At 35.8% G+C, this 21,388-nt stretch overlaps 1 protein-coding gene across 1 annotated transcript in view; it reads right to left on the reverse strand.

Annotated features, from left to right (window-relative positions):
- Positions 1-1,039: 1,039 nt before the first annotated feature.
- LOC137401994 (low molecular weight phosphotyrosine protein phosphatase-like) overlaps positions 1,040-21,388 on the reverse strand; it is a 29,375-nt gene continuing 9,026 nt past the window's right edge. Inside the window, exons 4-6 of the mRNA XM_068088464.1 lie at positions 13,266-13,327; positions 6,973-7,072; positions 1,040-1,446 (exon numbers count right to left, since the gene is read on the reverse strand). Of these exons, the coding sequence (XP_067944565.1) occupies positions 1,360-1,446; positions 6,973-7,072; positions 13,266-13,327 (249 nt within the window). The 3' untranslated portion in view covers positions 1,040-1,359. The remainder of the gene's footprint in view (positions 1,447-6,972; positions 7,073-13,265; positions 13,328-21,388) is intronic.

Raw genomic sequence — 21,388 nt, forward strand, 5'->3', positions numbered from 1 at the left:
TGGCAGGCCATGTCCGATTAGTGCTTAGAGCAGAGACAAACTTTTACGCATTGCATTTCGCATATTAATAAACTTAGCCGCATGGGCGCTAAGCCCAACTTTTAGACCGCAGTTACCTGAACTACTATTAGCCTGATAGAAATTATTTTTATGGTGTTGCTCTCAAAGTTTCAATGAAAAAAACCGAAAAGCTTACGAGTTGGAAAAAAGATTTCGATACAAACAGAAGCAATGAAATAATTAATTGTTATTGATGCAACTGAATCCTTATTAGTACGATTTTGTGGACAATTTTCTACTGATCTCTTGCTATTATGGGTTCGTAAAGATCAAAGAACGTTCAAGTGGCGTGCACTTGAAGGGTGGCGGTCTATTTTCCAATTCGAGGCAACAGTCAAATAGAAGTGACGGTCAAATAAAGATGGCGTTTGATTAGAGGTTTTATGGTATATAGATCGCGATTATAGATTATGATACAAACCTTGAAAATGATAAAAGCTTGGCTAGGAAGGTGTGCTGTATTGCTTTCCAATGTAAGCGCCGAATAGTTTTGCAAGTGCTTATAACGGTACACACAATTGGGCAGTTAACTTTTTACATCTAAAATGTGATAGTTTGCTGAGTTATAGCATAACTGACCAATAGAATATGAGCTAAGCAAAATAAATGGGTTCTGATTAAATTCCAATGCAATAGACCTTAGTGTTTCATCAAAGCTCGCTTGCCTTGCGCACATTTCATCGCTTGATTTCTGTACACACGAACTGCTTCTATGAAAGGTTAAAAATCAACCATTTCCTCATTATGATTCAAGAGTAATGAATAACCGCACAAGTATTCCTGAATACAGCAAGGCAGTGAAATGGTGCAAGTGGAAAAACATTGGTCTGCCAAAACTTGCGAGTTCGTACCCCGCTGAAAGTAATCTTTTTCGTAACCTTTAGAAGTGGCTTTGGACAGACATGGCTATTATTATAGTAAATAGATTTATGTGCGGCTAATATACATGTACTAAATGATAGCGAGCTTGAACTTGCAACTTTATTGGCCAATCTTCAACAAATGTAAGCATAATTGAAAAGTGAACATTTTGCATGAAACAAAAATACAACAGATTTGATCATTAAGACCGAAGAGCATTTTAGATTTCTCAAGGTCGAGCAGTATTACAACAAAGCTCTCCGCATATATAAGCCAACTGCAAAGAAACTAGACATCAATTATAGAAAGCAAATATGAAACTTGTACCAATGAAACACTAGCACCTGAGATAGTTGTCTCCCCTAGCATCAACACTTCTCAACAAAACATGGTTGCAGTTGCCAAATTTTAAAAGGATCTGTCAATCTTATGAACTGGCTAATTATCCCGAGAAGCTTGTCTGTAGAACTCCTGACAGCATCGTAAACATTTCTGGTAGACCTCCTCAAAATCTGCCTCACCTCCCTACAAAGTAGCTAAACGTGATATGAAAAACCTAGGACTTCACTTATCAAAAGTGTTGACAATCACTGAAAAGAAGGTTACACATGTGCAAGAGATGATAGGATAAAAGCTGCCATTCTAGATAATACAGGAAATATCACCATGACAGCAGCTCTTGCCACTCATGAAAACAATAGCAAGCTGTCATAATATCTTTGTATCTATGAACCAACTGACAAAACATTAAAACTCAGTCTAGATATGGTTGACCTTTGTGAACCAGGTCAAATTATAAGGAAAGTTATGCATCTAGGAGCTTAACCCTTTCACTGGGGAAACGACATAAACGTCTTTTATTAGTTCCGTGGGCAAAGAATGTTTGCGCCATTTTCGGTATATAAGTTTATAAATCCGTCGCCTAGTATAATGAATAAATGATACAAAAGTCGTAAATATTGACAGCAAGATGTCCGTCTATCAATTATGATATGAAACGATCATCTGAGGTCATTGCTTTATGCTACAAGCTAAAGAAATACAAAAACGCGATGCCATCAAAAAATGGAAGACGCAAAAGTCAGCATCTGACTCGGCCTTAGAAATGAAAAAAGAAACTGTATTTGATTTAACGGTGGTCAGTGGTCTTTAGACTGATCCGTACGACAATGATTCAGATGATTGTAGGAATGTAAACTCTGAAATCTTCAAATATATAGAGGAAAGTCATGGTTACGGTAGTTCGGACGATGATAATGTTTTATCCACTTATACTGCTGCTGTGAATACTAGAACCCTGCCTCATAATAGCAACTCCAGTACAAGCAACACAGTGCTACTAGCTCTAGTACACAGGTTGCTACTGTGGAGAAATCAGAAGATGGAGCACATGTAACTAAACAGGCTTTTAATGGTTAGAAAAATGTTACTGACGTAAATGCTGACAAGCCTTCATCACTTCACAACTTTTCCTTTTAATCGTGGCCCAACTTCACATCGCCTGCTGATTATTTTGACTACTTCCTTCCTACTGAGCAAAACGGAAGTGTTTTGTGGGAACTTATAGTTGCAGAATCTAACAAGTATTTCGAGTACCGTAAGTCCTCATGCTCAAGCCGCGCGGCTTGTGCTCAAAACCAGATGATTCACGAAAGAAAAAATAATTCTCCTACAAGCCGCGTATGCCCACAGACCGCGGCTAATGACCGAGGTTTTGTCATCCTTGACCCCTTCAGGAGCGAAAGTGTTGAGAAGAGTTTCGTTATACCCAGTACTTTTGAATTAGAAAACAGGCTACATCAGTACATGTGAAAAGAATGTTCTTTTACTTCCAAGTTCGAATTAAAATTTCTAAACCCTTGCATCAACAACTTTTTGCCATGTCTCAGCTAAATTTTTATTGTGCTGTTAGAGGGCTATCACGTTTATGGAAATATGTGGTCAGGAAAGAAACGGTTTTAATGACCTACGACTGTGGTGAGTTAAACATTAGCGATAATTTCTTCGTTAGTCTAAAGTATTCCATAGACATAACCCTGAAAATAAACGAGTAGGTCGCCAAAATCCCGTACATAAAGTTGTATCATGACTGCGGTTCTATGGTTATAGCGCGGAACTGAGCAAAGACCGCATTTATCGAGAAGCCGCCCTAAGCCTCACGTAAGTTTTAAAAATTTGGATTTAGCCGCGGCTTATTACCTTGAACCAGAAGCCGCGGTCGACGACAAGTCACGCGACTTGAGCATAAGGACTTACGATATACACATGCACAGATGGGAGTTCTGCAACTACATTAAGTTCCAAACAGCATTTATGGGAAAGCGCTTCAGTGGAGCGACTAGGGGCACTTATTGGACTGTTTCTGAACTATAGACCTATTAACTATAATTAATAGTATAGTGAATAGGCCTATGGTCTAAACAAAGGTTTGTGAAAAGCTTCAAACAATGCAACTTACTTTGATAGAAAGTATCACAGTGAAAGCCAATAAATTTTAGTTCAAGCCACATATGTTCATAGAATATTAATTTTATTGAATTTCCAACAAAAAACTACAAGATTCAGATCATTTTTGAAAGACTTCAAACCTAGCGGAAGGGCCAAGCATGCAAGGAATATGAGAAAAAAACTCCTAACAATTTATCAGCCAAATTCAGGAAATGATTATAATTCCTTAAACCATAACTGTCACGTACAACTTTTATTGTATTGACTAGGTAAATCAGACACACTGACTCCGATTTTGTACTCAAAATAAAGATTGGTACACTAACTTTCAGAGTAATGAAGGCTTTTTTACAGTGTTTTAATATCGGCCGCCGCACAACAAGCTCCGCCCATAAATACGTGACATAACTTAGCTTTTTAGGTACGGAAATTAGGGATGTTTAGACCGATTAGAGTGATAGAGATGGATGTCTTAAAACCCATTATTATCTAAATTCAGCCTTAAAAATAATCTCAGTCTTTTCTGAAAGGTAGATAAGCTATTTAACATTGCATATTTAAAAAATGAGCTCAAGAAAGCGCGAAAACAATGCTAGCTTGTGATAAAATCGAGCTTTTTTGTGCTCATTTTTTTCGGCATTCAGCCTATTTAAACATCAGGTGATAAGCTACGAGCAATTTTAAATAGTATATCTACCTTTCATAAAAGATTGAGATTATTTTACAAGCTGGATTTAGATAATAATGGGTTTTAAGACACCCATCTCTAGTGTTCTAAATCAGACTAAACATGCCTAACTTCCGTTCTTAAAAAAGCTAGGCTTCGTCACATATTTATGGGCGGAGCTTGTAATGCCAATTGTGTTGTTTTCGAGACGGATATTGGAACGCTTTCAAAAGCCTTAATGAATTTGAAGATTAATGGACCAATCTTTATTTTGAGTACAAAATCGGAATCAGCGCGTCTGATTTACCTAGAAAATATGATAAAAGTTGTACGTGACAGTTATGGTTTAACATATATGTTTGCTGGTTTATTATAAGTTACCGATTTTAATTTCATTAAAATAAATATTCTTCAAAAAGAACTTTAAAAACTCATTTAACAATAAGTTGATACTCGGCTGCGTACTACAGAGATTATAATCAAAATAGTCCATTTATCAATATACATCTTGAATATTGAATAAATTATTCAGTAGAAAAATTATTTTGGATAAATAAAGTTGTTCGTCCTGTTAAAAACCCTAGACTTTACACTCTTTGAACCTCTTTTAAAAGAGCTCAGAAATAGGAATTTTACAAGATTTATCTACCGTACAGGATGAATTTATTCGCGGAGTTATATTTCGCGAAAATTGACTTTTCATGCATATTCGCGGATGAATTTATTTGCGGCTGAAAACTGCCACTCTCTAGGAAAAGTTAACTCTATTACTCTAGCAATAGAGTTAACCTTACGCATGCGCGGCTGCGCGCATTGCACGTTTCGTTTTCTATTTAGCTTACAACTACGGGTGGACCGTACGAAGCTATAAATGCTTTGTTGCGTTCAGAGGTTTTCACGAATATTCACAGATTTGGAGGCCTTTGATGAACCAACAATTTGTGGTAAGTAATGAGTTTTTCACATTTACTAAATTAGTTGAATCTTACTTTGGTTCTTCGGTAAAACGCAATATTTATTTTTTTCCGTCCCTACCGCTTCATTATTTGTTTTAGTATGAGAGAGAGATTTTTCATCATACACGGAAGAACAATGATTGCAAGGGTGGTGTATGTCATTTTTTAGAAGATCACGAATCATGCAGGGAAGTCTGGAAATTCAGATAGAAGTGACCACAGCTACTTACGAGGAGAATATATCTGATTTTTAAAAAAGAGCAAAAACGCCTTTACGAGCACAAATCTTTGGCCAGCCGGCAGAACTTTGCAATAGTAAGCTACGAGGAGAGTTCTGATGACAACTTCCTTACCAGCCATGTAGGAGCAAGAGAATCGCCTTTAACATCTACCCAAGACAGTGACAGCGATGTAGAGCTGCTATTACCAAAATAACTAGTCAGAGAGCGCCATTACACGCTAGTATTCACTTATCAAGAGTATCAGTTTAATTTTATTGCTCTAGACAACCACAATATAGACTAAACTGTTTATATTTACTCCATTCATCGTTTGTAAAATTTTATTTGTACACTCAAGTTTGTAATAAATTATAATATATCTATGCATGAAATAAAATATATAATTTAATCATGTTTGATGCAGCGATATCAAGGAGTTGTTGTCAATGAAGGGGTCTAGGTTGACTGGTTGCTTCTCTGCCAATATTCCTGCCTTGATGAATATTACTACTTGTCTCTAGTTTTCGTAATCGGAGTAGGTCGTTTTATTCTCAATCTGAAGTAAACAAAAAAGAAAAAAATCTTAACAAGTGTCAAGGAAGTACAAAAACAATAGCTGAAGTATTTAATGAAAGCGATCAGTTTTTAAACAAAAGAATTAACTAATGCAGTTAATAATGGAAAAACGTATCTGCACTGCACATCAAATACATACCATAATGTCCAGATCAGAATCATGATCGTCCTCAACTTCGGTATTCGAGATTGATGGAGTTGATTTCAATGTATAATACTAATATAAAGACTAGGAGAGCTTTTTTGCGACGATGAAGCCATGCCGAACTACTTGTAAAAACCTTGAATAATTTTGTAAAGTTTGCTGCAATGGCAATAAAACTCGAACCCCGGCGAGGATTTTAAAGAAGTTTTGGAACTCGGCTACGTTTAGTACTTCTGCCTAGTGGCTATTTTCGCTATGACGCCATTCTGCCTATCTTGTGACAACCTTGAATAATTTTGTAAATAAATGTGATGCATTGGCAATGGTGTTAGCTCAAAGCCTAGGCAATGATTTTAAAAATGTTTTGGAACTCACCTACGTTTAGTAGTTATATTAAAAACTAGCCTAGCGACTAGTTTTCAATTTGATGCAGTAGTTATTCTCCCTTGTGATAAAAAATAGAACTAATTATTCACGGAATTTAATAATTCGCGGAGTTGACTGCTCGCGAAATCGCGAATTTTTATATCCATCGGATATTTTCATCCTGTACGGTATATATAAATGTTAAAGTTGTGTGTGCGTCCTTCAGTTTGTCCAGCAATAACTATTAAACATTGTACTGAAGAATCTGCATCGCATAAGATTTGATCTCGGAACCTCCTGCTCACCAGGCAAATTTCTACCAATTACACTACACGAGATTGATGGATTCATTAGGCGATATATGTCATTATGTGGGTGGAAATACGCCACAGCTCTTTGTTATACCACAGTGTAATTTTATGCTTGTTCTCACGGCTCTTATTAGTAAGCTAACTCAAATTGGTTATTGGCAATGCGCCCGGCTGAAGGCAGGCAACTACATTACTTCACACTGTTTCTAAGCTGATTTTTCATATCCGTGCGTTGCACTGGGCATTTCGCTAGTAAAATAATAAAAACGGATTTAAATTATGTAAAAAATCAACAAACATGAACACCTGAGGAAATAACTTCAAAAAGTCAAATAAATAAGCTCTAATCATACAAACATACATAGTACGGATCATCGATAATCTTGCCACCCTGTTTATCGTACTCTCCCAGTAAGCCAAGCACGGCACGATTGTCGGCAGGTGCCAAGGACTTTATATTTCTACAAAATAAAAGGTTTCTGAAGGGCTTTCTCTAAATAGTACAGTAGATGTTCTTATAATGTAAACCTTTCATATAAATTCTGCCGAACAAAACAAATTATGTAAAGTTTTTGCATCATATTACGTAAATAATTCCATGTAAAATAAAGCTTCCAGTCGATGCAACGTAAAGCATCAAGATGGTGGAAGTTCCCAAATTTGATTTGAATAACGGGAGTCCCATAGAAGTCTTAAAAGTATCATTTTCATATCTTGCTCTTGAAAGAGAAAACGACTTCAAATAGAACTATGAATATATCTGGAGTATCTATAATATAAATTTTACTGTATTTTCGACAAATTACAAATTTGTCATTTGACAATTACAAAATTCTCGTTTTTATTTGCAAGCCAGACCTTACTCAGGAAAAAAGGGAAAGAAAATGTAATTTAAATGAACATTGAAAGTGTGCACTCCCCTTAAGGGGAGCATAAGCTTTCCATGTCAGTTTAAATCAATTTTTACACTTTTTCCGGCACCAGAAAGCCTATGTTGCAACCGAAAAATAACTTCCATGTCCAAAATAAAGTGAAAAAAGATCTTTACTATAATAATATATGTCTGCCCATTTGTACGAAGCCAGGGTAAAAAACTAGAATAAAAGATTGCTTTCAGTGATACTCCAACTCTTGAGATTCCGCTTGGTAGACCTACACTCTGACACAAGTACTAATCGATCTCTTTTAGGTATTTATGATTAATTGTACGCAAACTTATTATCTGTGCTTTATCGGCAGGGTATTAGTATATACAGAGATAACCCAATATGTCATTGTTCTCCTGGAAGTATGAAAAATAATATTTCTAAGACTAACTATTAGAACTCTCATTATTTAAACCGAATGTGAGAACTTTCACCGACTTGATCTTCAAGTCTAATCTTTAATCTAAATTCTTTAAGTTAGGTAAAATCTACATAAAAGGAGGTTTAGATTATAGGAGAGCCTACTGTATGTGCTTGTACATGCCTGTCTGTAGATCTGCTTGCACGACTGTTGTATATATACATATATTGTGTAGACATACATAACATATGGGCATAATATATAGAAATACATAATATACATGCATAATATAAATACATAAGATATGTACATAGTATGAATACATAATATATGTACAAATACGTAATATATTTAAATATATAATACTTATACATAATAAAAATAATTAACATCTTTAGGTGGTATCACTACATAACATACATAGATACAAAATATATACCCATATAGATACATTTATTATGTATACACAACTTATATATAATATATGCACGGTGAAGCCCTCGCCATACGATTTTAATTCGATCCAGTGTTGGCATCATAAGATGAAAATGTCGTATAGAGAAATATAGAAATCCATAACAATTATCTAATGTAAACACCCTCTGATAAAAATCATCAAAATTATACATGTACAAAAATATACATATTTTTGTACATGTATATTAAAATTAGTAACAAAATAATGTTAACCTTAGTAAGTATTATTAGCCAGAGTGAATTTAGTGGTTGTGATCTGCATTAAAATGTAACAATTAAAATATACTATGTGCGGTACTTACCATAGGAAGTTTATGCCTTCTAGACAGATGTATAATATAGACGTTGAATATAACTTTAATGGATGTAGTTTACTAAACACATACTTAAATCCAAGTTTTAAGTATGTTACTAAACTACACTTCAACTTTGCCATCGGCTAAAGTTTTATCACCTATCTGTTGTCAGTTTAATTTTCATTATAACTTATATATAATTATATACTATGCATATTACTACTACATAATAATATAAATATTATGACTAATATTGGATGACAATGAACTGTGAAGGAGCGAGCATCACATCTCTTTTATGAGTATCTTCGTTATTCCGACACATTCAGCACACTAGCCGACCAATTTAAATTTTGAGAGAATTTTTTGTTGATAAAGCAAATAGCAAAAAGATTTCGTAAGGCGAGATCAAAAAAACATTGAGTTTGACACTGTAAAGAAAAAAGTTTGTATAACATGGTCATTGTAACTCAAAGGTACACTGTAGTTATACCTCGACATTCTACAAGTGTTTTAATATACGAAAAACTTGAGATATGAAGAAAATTCGGATCAAACTTTTGCGTTTAGATACAAGACAAATTTGAGATAAATGCATGCGAGATGTGGTCGCTAGGTGGGAGAGTATGAACGTGAGCAACATCACTCGACCTTTTTTGTCAGATCAACAAGGATTTAAATAGGCCGGCTAAAAGTGATACGATAAAAGCAAGTCTAAATGTGAGACAAAAAGAGCCAGGCCGGAATATGGTGATAACCGATGAATAAAAAGAAAGAATTGGAAGTTTAGCGTAAGATTAAAACTCATGTTCAAGTGTGGGCATAAACTAAATTCATTAAATTAAATTTAGAGTCCATGTTTTGTTAGTGTCACAAAAGTGTAGTGTACTAACTGTGTTTCCATCAAGTATCTCTCACACCGCCGCTACTCTGTCTCAGAGAGAAGCGTTACCAACTGTCTCGAAGGTGAGAACTCCATACAGTATTTACATTACATAATTACATATTACATAATAATGACGCATTTTATTGCAGCTCACAACAACTAGTTCGCCAATTACTTTGGCTGATGAATTACAACAATCAAACACACATTTTTATATTTTAATATCCTGTTATTAGGTAGTTTTTAGATGATGGGAACTTATAACTTTGTATTTATTATCTCAATATAGGAAAGATTGATTTTAGATATGAGAGAATTGATATACGATCAGTCTCGGGAGGTATTACGCTCGTATGTCAAGTCAAGACTGTAAATAATATATACAAATACAGTCAAACATGGATAACTCGTCCACGGATAGCTCGAACACATGGTTAATTCGAACGGTTTCTTTGGTCCGTTCCCACGTAATGATAAATTGCTATAGATAACTCGAACTCAACACTGTTAATTCGAACTGTTTTTTTGCCCAACGGCTACCGAAACGGTTGTTATCGCTTTAGAAAATCACTTTATTCAAAGCCATAGAGCTAAACCTCATCTTTTCGTAATTCATAATCGTCGTTATTACCACCATCGGCAAAATATTTTTGTCAACGACTTTTCTAAAGGTTTGGTGAAATTTGATTTATACTGCTATACGATGAATAGCACGGGCTAGCGGGTAAGGAAGAAGGGCATGCAAGGATTTTCGCCACGCACATACAAAACAAAAATCGCATGTTGTTTTTGTTTTGTATGTGCGTGGCGAAAATCCTTGAGTGCGTGGCGTAACCCAGCTAGCCCGTGATGAATAGTTTTCCGACGTTGATTCCATGTTGAATCAACGTTGGAATATTGAATGTTTAAAACGTCTTAAAAATTGTTGTAATTAAACGAATACGTTGTCTTAGCTACAAAACACTATTCATCGTTTGACCTGAACACAGAATACGTGTGTACATTCAATAAGTATCTATTAAAAAAGCGTGAGTGATATAAAATGTACGTAAAACCTCGTAAAACTTCTAATTGAACTGCCTCGGAGTGTTGCTCTTAACGAATCCCAGGTAAAATAAAGGTAATCTTTGCATAAACTTCAAGAAAAAACGGCAAAATTGATCGTGAGTAAACCCCCAAAAGAAAAAAATGTCTTTTCTTTTGAGCATTTCAACAACGATCAAGTTTTGCCAATGTCAATCTAAAAAACGTCCTGGCAATAATATCACCTCAAACAATGAACCAATCTCAAGTGATAGAAAAATCTCTATACTTTTTGATAAAAACGTTTTAAACTTTACATTAGAAGCATTTAATTCGAAACAAGCCATTTGTGCTTTTGATTTATATTATAGTTTGTATATGTACATGTATCTACTAATAAATAAGTAAATAAATGGACTTGTGACAGTGCTCTAATAACTTGAACGCTCTGATAATTCGAACACTTTTGCTCGGTCCCGTGAAGTTCGAGTTATCCATGTTTGACTGTACATAATATATATACGCAATATAAATGAATTAAATACGTACAAAATATATATATAAATATTGCAGTAGAAGCTCCTACAACGTAAATAATCATCTCCCGGAATGTTTGTTACGGGGATTTTACGTTATACAAACAGTAATATACATGTAAATTTCCTAATCTATTCCAAGATCTCTCCCAACTCACCCCTTTGGCTATAAAAAACTAGACATAACTTTTCAATTTAATGGCTGTATCGCAACTGTGAAATTATAGGTTTTTATCAACAACTTTTCTCTTTTTTCTTACCACTTTCACTCGGTTTACAGTCGATGATTGCAGTAATTTTACGTTGCTTAAGTTATGGGGAACGCACATGTTCAAAGTCAATTTAAATCAATTGTTGCATTCGTTTCTATACAGCGAGGCCTATTCCGCAGTGGAACAATATTTTTCAGGTCTAAAATGAAGCACAACTAAAATAAAACCGTACTATAATAAGATCTGTGCATATCTTTCTGTTCCTTTATCTGTTCAGATAAAAGATACCTTACGACGGACATCAAACTTGTGACATTCTGCATGACACGTCGACACTCTAACATCTGCACCAATCGTTCGCCTTCAAGTATTTGTGAATATTTGGCAGCTACTTGTTCTCTCGGTGCATTATAAATACACCTGACGCTATCTCAAGGTGAACTAGACTGCCAGGGTACAAGTATAAAGTACATGTATAGAAATAACACTATAAATTATTTTCTCTCTTAAGTACAGCAAGGAAAAAGTGATATTTTAAGAACAACAACCAATTTTTCGTTAGTCAAATTGAATTTGAGAACTTGCACTGCCGTGACACTCTATTTCATTAGAATTCTTTACATCGTAGATAATACGAAGTAAAAACTTCACATATTTGCTTATGTTAAGTGGAATTTATGTAAAATGAGGTTTACATAACAGGAGGATCTACTGTATACATAATGTACATAATAAAAATACATAATATGTGTACACAGTATATATACATAATATATATAAACCTATCGTATATATCGGCTGACACATATATACCATACAATTTGTTGATTTGTGATTTATTTTCATCAACAAAATTAGTTGAGCAAACGCAAAAAGCTAGAGGAGTGATGAAGCCCATAATACGCAATAGCATAGCTAGTCGTGACGTTGGACTTGTCGTCATCGGTTGTATTCACATGTTAAAAGATACAACCTGAGTTCTCTCTTGAAACTGGCCATCTTCTCTATGCCTTTATTGGCTTTAATGTTGTATCAAATGTGTAAAGCTGCTAGGTGGTTTGTATCAATCAGATATGTATAGTTGATAGGTGGTTTGTATCAATCAGATATGTATAGTTGATAGGTGGTTTGTATCAATCAGATATGTATAGTTGATAGGTGGTTTGTATCAATCAGATATGTATAGTTGATAGGTGGTTTGTATCAATCAGATATGTATAGTTGATAGGTGGTTTGTATCAATCAGATATGTAAAGCTGCTAGGTGGTTTGTATCAATCAGATATGTATAGTTGATAGGTGGTTTGTATCAATCAGATATGTATAGTTGATAGGTGGTTTGTATCAATCAGATATGTATAGTTGATAGGTGGTTTGTATCAATCAGATATGTAAAGCTGCTAGGTGGTTTGTATCAATCAGATATGTATAGTTGATAGGTGGTTTGTATCAATCAGATATGTATAGTTGATAGGTGGTTTGTATCAATCAGATATGTATAGTTGATAGGTGGTTTGTATCAATCAGATATGTATAGTTGATAGGTGGTTTGTATCAATCAGATATGTATAGTTGATAGGTGGTTTGTATCAATCAGATATGTATAGTTGATAGGGCCAAATGTATACTTGAGCAAGGATGGGTCAGTAATCATTACTATCATAACAGCAGTTTTCGCACGTAGCATCGCTAACAGCGTTGGGAAAAAATCTTCCTCGCCCAACAATCGAACTCAAGTACTCCGATTTACAGTCTAGCGATCTAACCACTGCATTGTTGAGTCGCCATGTCAAGAATTATGGATGTATTGATTTTCACATGACAATCTCTCATGACACACTTAACTGCCGAGTGTACTAGTTTTGATAGAAGACAAAGACGGACTCCCTTTCCACCACTGACATGCATGAGGCAATGAACACTGAATACTTAACTCACCGAAAATTTTCTTCGTCCATTCCAAAAATGTAGTCAAACTTTTTAAAGTCGTCCTTGCAGAGCTACAAACAGGAAGAGGATACAATTCAAGTTTTGGTGTGAGACACTTATCACTGAGTGCTGGAACAGAAAAAAGGGCTTTTAAAGGATAATCAAACCACCTATCAATTTTCAAGTATAAGCATGGAAAACGAGAAATCTGAAGTAGGGGCTCAACCACAGGCTCATGCCTTTAATCAACCAATCAGCAAATTATAGGCTAAAGCCGGGTTACCATATACGTCGCAAAGCACCGCGACACACCGCAGGCTATTAGCGATGAAATGGGAACGTATGCGCCGAGGACCACCGGTAGTTGCCGGCGGCATCGCAATAGTTTAGCACTGTTCAAATTTCGCAAACGGCCGCAGGCAAAACCTTCCCGAAATGCACTGTACGGGTAAAGGTCACCATTATAAGAACGGCATGGCGAGCGAACATTTTATTTGATTACGCAATTATGTTTACAATATTATTAACGATGTGGCTTTTATGTGAACATTAAACTGCGCCGAGCACCGCAAGTGTTTTGCTGCGCGATATTACTGCCTATTACCGCCGGTGCTTTGCGACGTACAGTCAAACATGGATAACTCGTCCACGGATAGCTCGAACACATGGTTAATTCGAACGGTTTCTTTGGTCCGTTCCCACGTAATGATAAATTGCTATAGATAACTCGAACTCAACACTGTTAATTCGAACTGTTTTTTTGCCCAACGGCTACCGAAACGGTTGTTATCGCTTTAGAAAATCACTTTATTCAAAGCCATAGAGGTAAACCTCATCTTTTCGTAATTCATAAGCGTTGTTATTACCACCATCGGCAAAATAATTTTGTCAACGACTTTTCTAAAGGTTTGGTCAAATTTGATTTATACTGCTATACGATTAATAGCACGGGCTTGCCGGGTCACGCGCGCAAGGATTTTCGCCACGCACATACAAAACAAAAATCGCATGTTGTTTTTGTTTTGTATGTGCGTGGCGAAAATCCTTGAGTGCGTGACCCGGCTAGCCCGTGACGAATAGTTTTCCGACGTTGATTCCGTGTTGAATCAACGTCGGAATGTTGAATGTTTAAAACGTCTTAAAAATTGTTTTTATTAAACGTATACGTTGTCTTAGCTAAAAAACTATTCATCGTTTGACCTAAACACAGAATACGTGTGTACATTCAATAAGTATCCATTCAAAAAGCGTGAGTGATATACAATGTACCGTTAAACCTCGTAAAACCTTTAATTGAACTGCCTCGGAGTGTTGCTCCTAACGAATCCCAGGTAAAGTAAGGGATTTTTCTTTGGTAACTTTTTCTTGAAGTTGCATAAACTTCAAGAAAAATCGGCAAAATTGATCGTGGGTAAAACGCTCAAAAGAAAAAGATGTATTTTCTTTTGAGCATTTCAACAACGATCAAGTTTTGCCAATGTCAATCTAAAAAAACGTCCTGGCAATAACATCACCTCAAACAACAAACCAATCTCAAGTGATAGAAAAATCTCTATACTTTTTGATAAAAACGTTTTAAACTTTACATTAGAAGCATTTAATTTGAAACAAGCCATTTGTGCTTTTGATTTATATTATAGTTTGCATATGTACATGTATCTACTAATAAATAAGTAAATACATGGACTTGTGACAGTGCTCTGATAACTTGAACGCTCTGATAATTCGAACACTTTTGCTCGGTCCCGTGAAGTTCGAGTTATCCATGTTTGACTGTATATGGGAACCAGGCTTAAGTCTCCCAATTTTCCAATCAATCAGCCAATGGCTGAAGTTTCTAATCACCCAATCAAGCAATGGCTGATGTTTTCAATTAACAATGGGTTGATGCTTCCGATACTTCGATGGCAAAAAACGCAATAATAACAGTGATAATAAAATTGTGAAAGCACATGTTTGTTAATATATATTTTGTTTGCCAATATTTGCTGTCAAATAAAAATATAATTACTAAATTATAGTTATTTATTATGGTGTAAAGGAAACTGCCGGTTCCCTTTACTCATCACAAGAATAAATATGCCGAGTGTATCACCAATGGAAGTATATATTAGTGCAATATATACAGATACATTATGTTCATGTGTGTGCATACAAATAACAACATGCCGAGAGGCTGCCGCTCACTCTCCTTGTCCTTTTCATCAGGATCCTTAGACTGCCAGCTGGCGGAGTACGCACTGCCTTTTTCTGCAGTCTTGGCTGGCCGGTTCTTTTTTAATTGGCTTGGTATAGGGGAGAATGGGGGAATATGAACAGTGGGATATGATGGAAACCTTAAGGATTTGACTGTACACTGCATGAGTCCACTTAATTTCTTTGTTAAATTGGTTCATTTCCTGTTTTAACAAGCACATTGTGTTGTAGGCAACATCTATACATTTTTAAGCTAAATGGTAAGTAAAACAGCATTTGACCATTCTAAAGTAAATATTTTACATGAAACGAAACTGTCGATCCTTTTGATATAAGACACGCTGATGATGCAAAACTTTTTATTCATATAATATTGCATATGCACCATTACTAACAGCAAGCTGGGAGGACAAATTTTAATATTTTGAAAGATTTACTAAATTAACTTGAACAGTATTGTAGGGTAATATAGACAGCAGGAAATGGGGGAAATTGGACAACTGTACATATTACCCCATCCTTGTTTAAATACATTGACAAACTAACTTTAACAAATAAAGCTAAGAAATTCTCAAATTACCAATTTGAAGTAGCTATTATGAATACATTGGGTGCAACTTTAGAATACAACTGTTATTTCTAGGTCAATGATGTCTAGGACTAATGAAAGAAAAACTCGTAGAGGGAGTTACAGCGCAGATGAACTCCTGCAAGCCATACAGGAAGTTCAGCAAAATGGCAAGAGTAAAAGCGAGGTCGCTAAAGCTTTTGGCATCAGCCAACTATGATACGCTATTTGAACAGCGGCAGCAATAAGACTGCTCTGGGATGCAAAACTGTCTTTACAGCAAAAGAAGAACATAATCTGACTGAATATACATCCTTTCTTATTCAAAGATGTGCTATGGGCTCAGTCTTACACAAACACGAGAGCTTAGCTCAGACATACCAACAAAATGGCAGAGTGAGAAGATGACTGATCAAAATTGGCTAGAAGGTTTCTGCAAGTGGAATAGCAGTTTAACATTGAGATCGCCTGAGGCCAGCAACCTTGGACACGCAACTGTTTTTAATAGGGCTACCGTTTAGAAAATTTTTGATTACCTGGAATGTGTCCAACAGAAATACAACTTCACGCCTGATTGCATTCACAATCTTGATGAGACAGGCAATTCTAAGGCACATAAAGCCCAGAAGGTGATTACCAAACAATGAATTAAAAGCAGCTAGGGCAGGTAGTAAGTGTAGAGCGAGGAATTGCGATCACAATGGTTTCTTGTGTCAGCGCTACAAGGCAAAGTCTTCCCCCTTCTTTCATATTTCCAAGAGTTCATTTCAAGCAACACATGTTGAAAGGCGCACCTCCAGGTTCAAGAAGCTATGCAAATCCTAGTGGATGGATGAGTAATGAATTGTTTTCAGAAATACTAAAACATTGTATCTGCCACATGAACAGTTTTACGATAAGCCGAAACTTTTGCTTCTTGACAATCATGCGAAGCTACATATCTTTTGAGACTGTGCAGATGGCTAAACAATACGGCATCTGTCTGCTGACCTTTCCATCCCACTGCGGCCATAAACTGCAACCTCATGATGTTAGTGTATTTGGCCCTTTCAAGCAGTATTACAACACATATTTAGATTCTTGGATGCTGATCAACCCAGGGAGCGCATGTTCTTTATACAATGTTTGTGAATGTAGTGGGAAAGCCTACATGAAAGCAATGACTCCATCCAATATTGCGAAAGGCTTCACAGCTAGTGGACTTTACCTCTTTAACCCTTTTGCAGGCAAGTTTTTTGGGCTATTTGAGACCCCTGGGAAGATTAATTTTTCACAAATTGATTTAAAAAAAATCATTGATACACTTTTATTTATGATATTGTATATGCGTATTATGTTTTTATTATACAGGTAAATACAAATAAACATTTGTAAGTCAAATTCCTATATAAATGTTTCTCTAGCTATAGTAATTTTGGAAGGATTTGACCTTGCAGAGGCCTACACCACAATCTTGACATCATGTGCATATTATTGTTCCTCTATAGCTTTGCCCTTGCCTATAGGCTTTGGAAGACGCCATGACAGTAAACGAAAGTTGTTGCACTCTGGGAGAATATTCACAAAGCAGTAACAGATACATAAATAAGCTAGAAACAAAATTCTCCATTTTATTCAAATACGTTTTTATTTCAGATTTTCCGTTTGTTTAGTAGGCATATTGCAAAAACGATCACTTTTTTTTTCAAAATGGCTAATTTTTTGATTGCTAACAGAGACCAATATATTTTAGTTTACTATTAGTAAAATAATTAAATAAAAAAGGCAATAAGCTAACCAGAAATCAATTTATAAAAAACGCTGACGTGGTGACATACATTAATAGTCGCTCTGCTCATTGGCGTTAGTATCGCGCAATGACAATAATGTCGCTATGCCTGCATAAGGGTTAATCGAGATATATTTGAGAATAAGCCTTTGGATTCGGATGATTCTTGCCAGCCAGACAGTTCATCACCTCTTCCACCACTTCCTAAAGCACCACCAAGGAAGCAAAATGCAACTAAAAGAAAACGCGTAGACTTCAATTCTCAATGCAATTCCTGAGAAATTGATGGAAGTTACCGAGCTTTCTACTTCACGTTTACAAGTGAATAGAAGGACCTCCAACAAAGCGTGTGATCATGGAAGAGAGTGATGAATGTGAGGAAGACAATCCAGTATCAACTGATTCAGAGCAGGCTGATGAAGAGATTGATGACCAGCTGATACCAAGGCGATTTTCAGTTGTTAAATTTGAATAAAAGAAAAATGTAAGCTACTATGTAGGTGAGGCACTAGAAGTAAATGAAGATAAGGTTAAGATAGATTTCTACCGGTTTTCAAATGAACGATTTACTAAACCAGATTAGTCAGATTGCAAATTTGTTGAGAACAGTCAATTTGAGTCAAATAGTACTGGTGCTACCACCACCAATATCAAATGGAAGCACTATAAGGCAACTGGGAGTCTTGACAATTGCTATCAACTTGGGATCATACAATCTAAGATGAGTTTGATGTCTACCATATCAAAAACAGTATTACAATGGTAGTACTGTTTAAGCTACTACATCATCAACAACATGACCTGATGCTTAGATTCATTAAGACCCTGTTGTAGTTTGTTGAATTGATAGTATTTCAAATAATAGTTTTACCTCATTTAACTTTTCTGATTACCTATTACACATTGTTATATAAACTTAATGCTATATATATTAGCTTCTGTATTGTCAACAACATATTATATTGTTACAATAATTTAGTCCAAATTTGGTTCCTTTCACTTGTATGTTTTCTTATATGTAATTACTATTTCAAAGTATTTGTATATATTGCTATTCCAATGAGGAAATGCTTTATTTAATATAGTGCAAACAAACATCACACAAAAAAGCGTATTAGTAGCATATAATACGAACATATTGCGCAACAACATTGCGTTCATATTACCCTACTTGGGTGGGTGTTATGGACATATCGTTCATATTACCCTACTTGGGTGGGTGTTATGGACATATCGCACAGTGTAAATAATGGGCAATAACTAATTTGTGCATTGATGCATCATGTTTGTATTCCATGGGCATAAGGTAAATTATGACTCTGTTCTAATATGACAAATCTGAAATTGTAGCTCCAATGCAAATGAAATTAAGGACCCTTGAAAATTTAATGTCCATATTCCCCTTTTTTCCTCTACAAAACTGGCTCATATACGACCAACTCTCCTGCTGTGATAATGAGATTCGCTCCAGTTGTGGAGTCGATCGCAGGGCCAATAGGACAGCCGGTCCTGATTTAAGCGATCTGCAGTCACACTAGTAACTGGTTGAAGCACTCGTTTTAAGCAGATTTTAGTATGACAGCTCACTTGTTAATAATTGTCACTCTATTAAAACTGTTTAATTACAATCAATTGTCCAAACGGAGCTATCACTAAAGCAAGCCCAATTGAGTTTGGGTATAGATTAGTCAAGAGAACATTGGAAACATCTGACCTACTTTCAATTCTATAACAGCTCAACCTGTCGAGTTGGAGGCTTGATATCAGAAGCCCTGTAAGTTTATCCGCAAAAGTGAGTCTTGGCATTAAGCTATATTTTGTTGTTTCAGGAAATAATTCTTCCAAAAGTGTAAGCGAAGCCTAATATATGTTGGTTTGGGAATCGTAAGCCAACCATGAGAGGAGTCACTTACCTAAACACTATGAAACATTCAAAGCAATTAAAAATGCCTGAAGATAGCTACTGACAAACAAACTAACTGCGGACTCATTTTGGAATTTAAAGTCAAACAAATAGGTCACTAACTGACTGACTATCGAGGCGAATGAATGTATTCCTTAATCTTTTTACTTGGCAAAATTGCTCAAAAAGATATGTATCCAATACAAAAACATGTACGTGTATCTACCACAGACCCATGCATGTGTATCTAACACAGACGCATATATGTGTATCTAACATAGACACATGTATGTGTATCTAACACATACACATGTATGTGTATCTAACACAGACCCATGTATGTGTATCCAACACTGACACATGTATGTGTATCTAACACTGACCCACGCATGTGATGTAACACTGACCCATGAATGTGTATCTAACACAGACCCATGTCTGTGTATCTAACACAGACCCATGTATGTGTATCCAACACTGACACATGTATGTGTATCTAACACAAACCCATGTACGTGTATCTAACATAGACCCATGTATGTGTATCTAACACAGACACATGTATGAGTATCTAACACAGACCCATGTATGAGCATCTAACACAGACCCATGCATGTGTATCTAACACAGACCCATGTATGAATATCTAACACAGACCCAGGTATGAGTATCTAACACAGACCCATGTATATGTATCTAATACAGACACATGTATGAGTATCTAACACAGACCCATGTATGAGTATCTAACACAGACGCATGTATGTGTATCTAACACAGACCCATGTATGTGTATCTAACACAGACACATGTATATGTATCTAACACAGACACATGTATATGTATCTAACACAGACCCATGTATGCGTATCTAACACAGACCCATGTATGTGTATCTAACACAGACCCATGTATGTGTATCCAACACTGACACATGTATGTGTATCTAACACAAACCCATGTACGTGTATCTAACATAGACCCATGTATGAGTATCTAACACAAACCCATGTACGTGTATCTAACATAGACCCATGTATGTGTATCTAACACAGACACATGTATGTTTATCTAACACAGACCCATGTATGAGTATCTAACACAGACCCATGTATGTGTATCTAACACAGACCCATGTATGTGTATCTAATACAGACACATGTACGTGTATCTAACACAGACCCATGTATGTGTATCCAACACTGACACATGTATGTGTATCTAACACAAACCCATGTACGTATATCTAACATAGACCCATGTATGTGTATCTAACACAGACACATGTATGTGTATCTAACACAGACCCATGTATGAGTATCTAATACAGACACATGTACGTGTATCTAACACAGACCCATGTATGTGTATCCAACACTGACACATGTATGTGTATCTAACATATACACATGTATGTGTATCTAACACAGACACATGTATGTGTATCTAACACAGACACATGTATGTGTATCTAACACAGACCCATGTATGTGTATCTAACACAGACACATGTATGTGTATCTAACACAGACCCATGTATGTGTATCTAACATATACACATGTATGTGTATCTAACACAGACACATGTATGTGTATCTAACACTGTCCCGTGTATGTGTATCTAACACAGACACATGTATGTGTATCTAACACAGACCCATGTATGTGTATCTAACATATACACATGTATGTGTATC

The sequence above is a fragment of the Watersipora subatra genome, chromosome 8 (assembly GCF_963576615.1).
Source record: "Watersipora subatra chromosome 8, tzWatSuba1.1, whole genome shotgun sequence".
NCBI lineage: Eukaryota > Metazoa > Bryozoa > Gymnolaemata > Cheilostomatida > Watersiporidae > Watersipora > Watersipora subatra.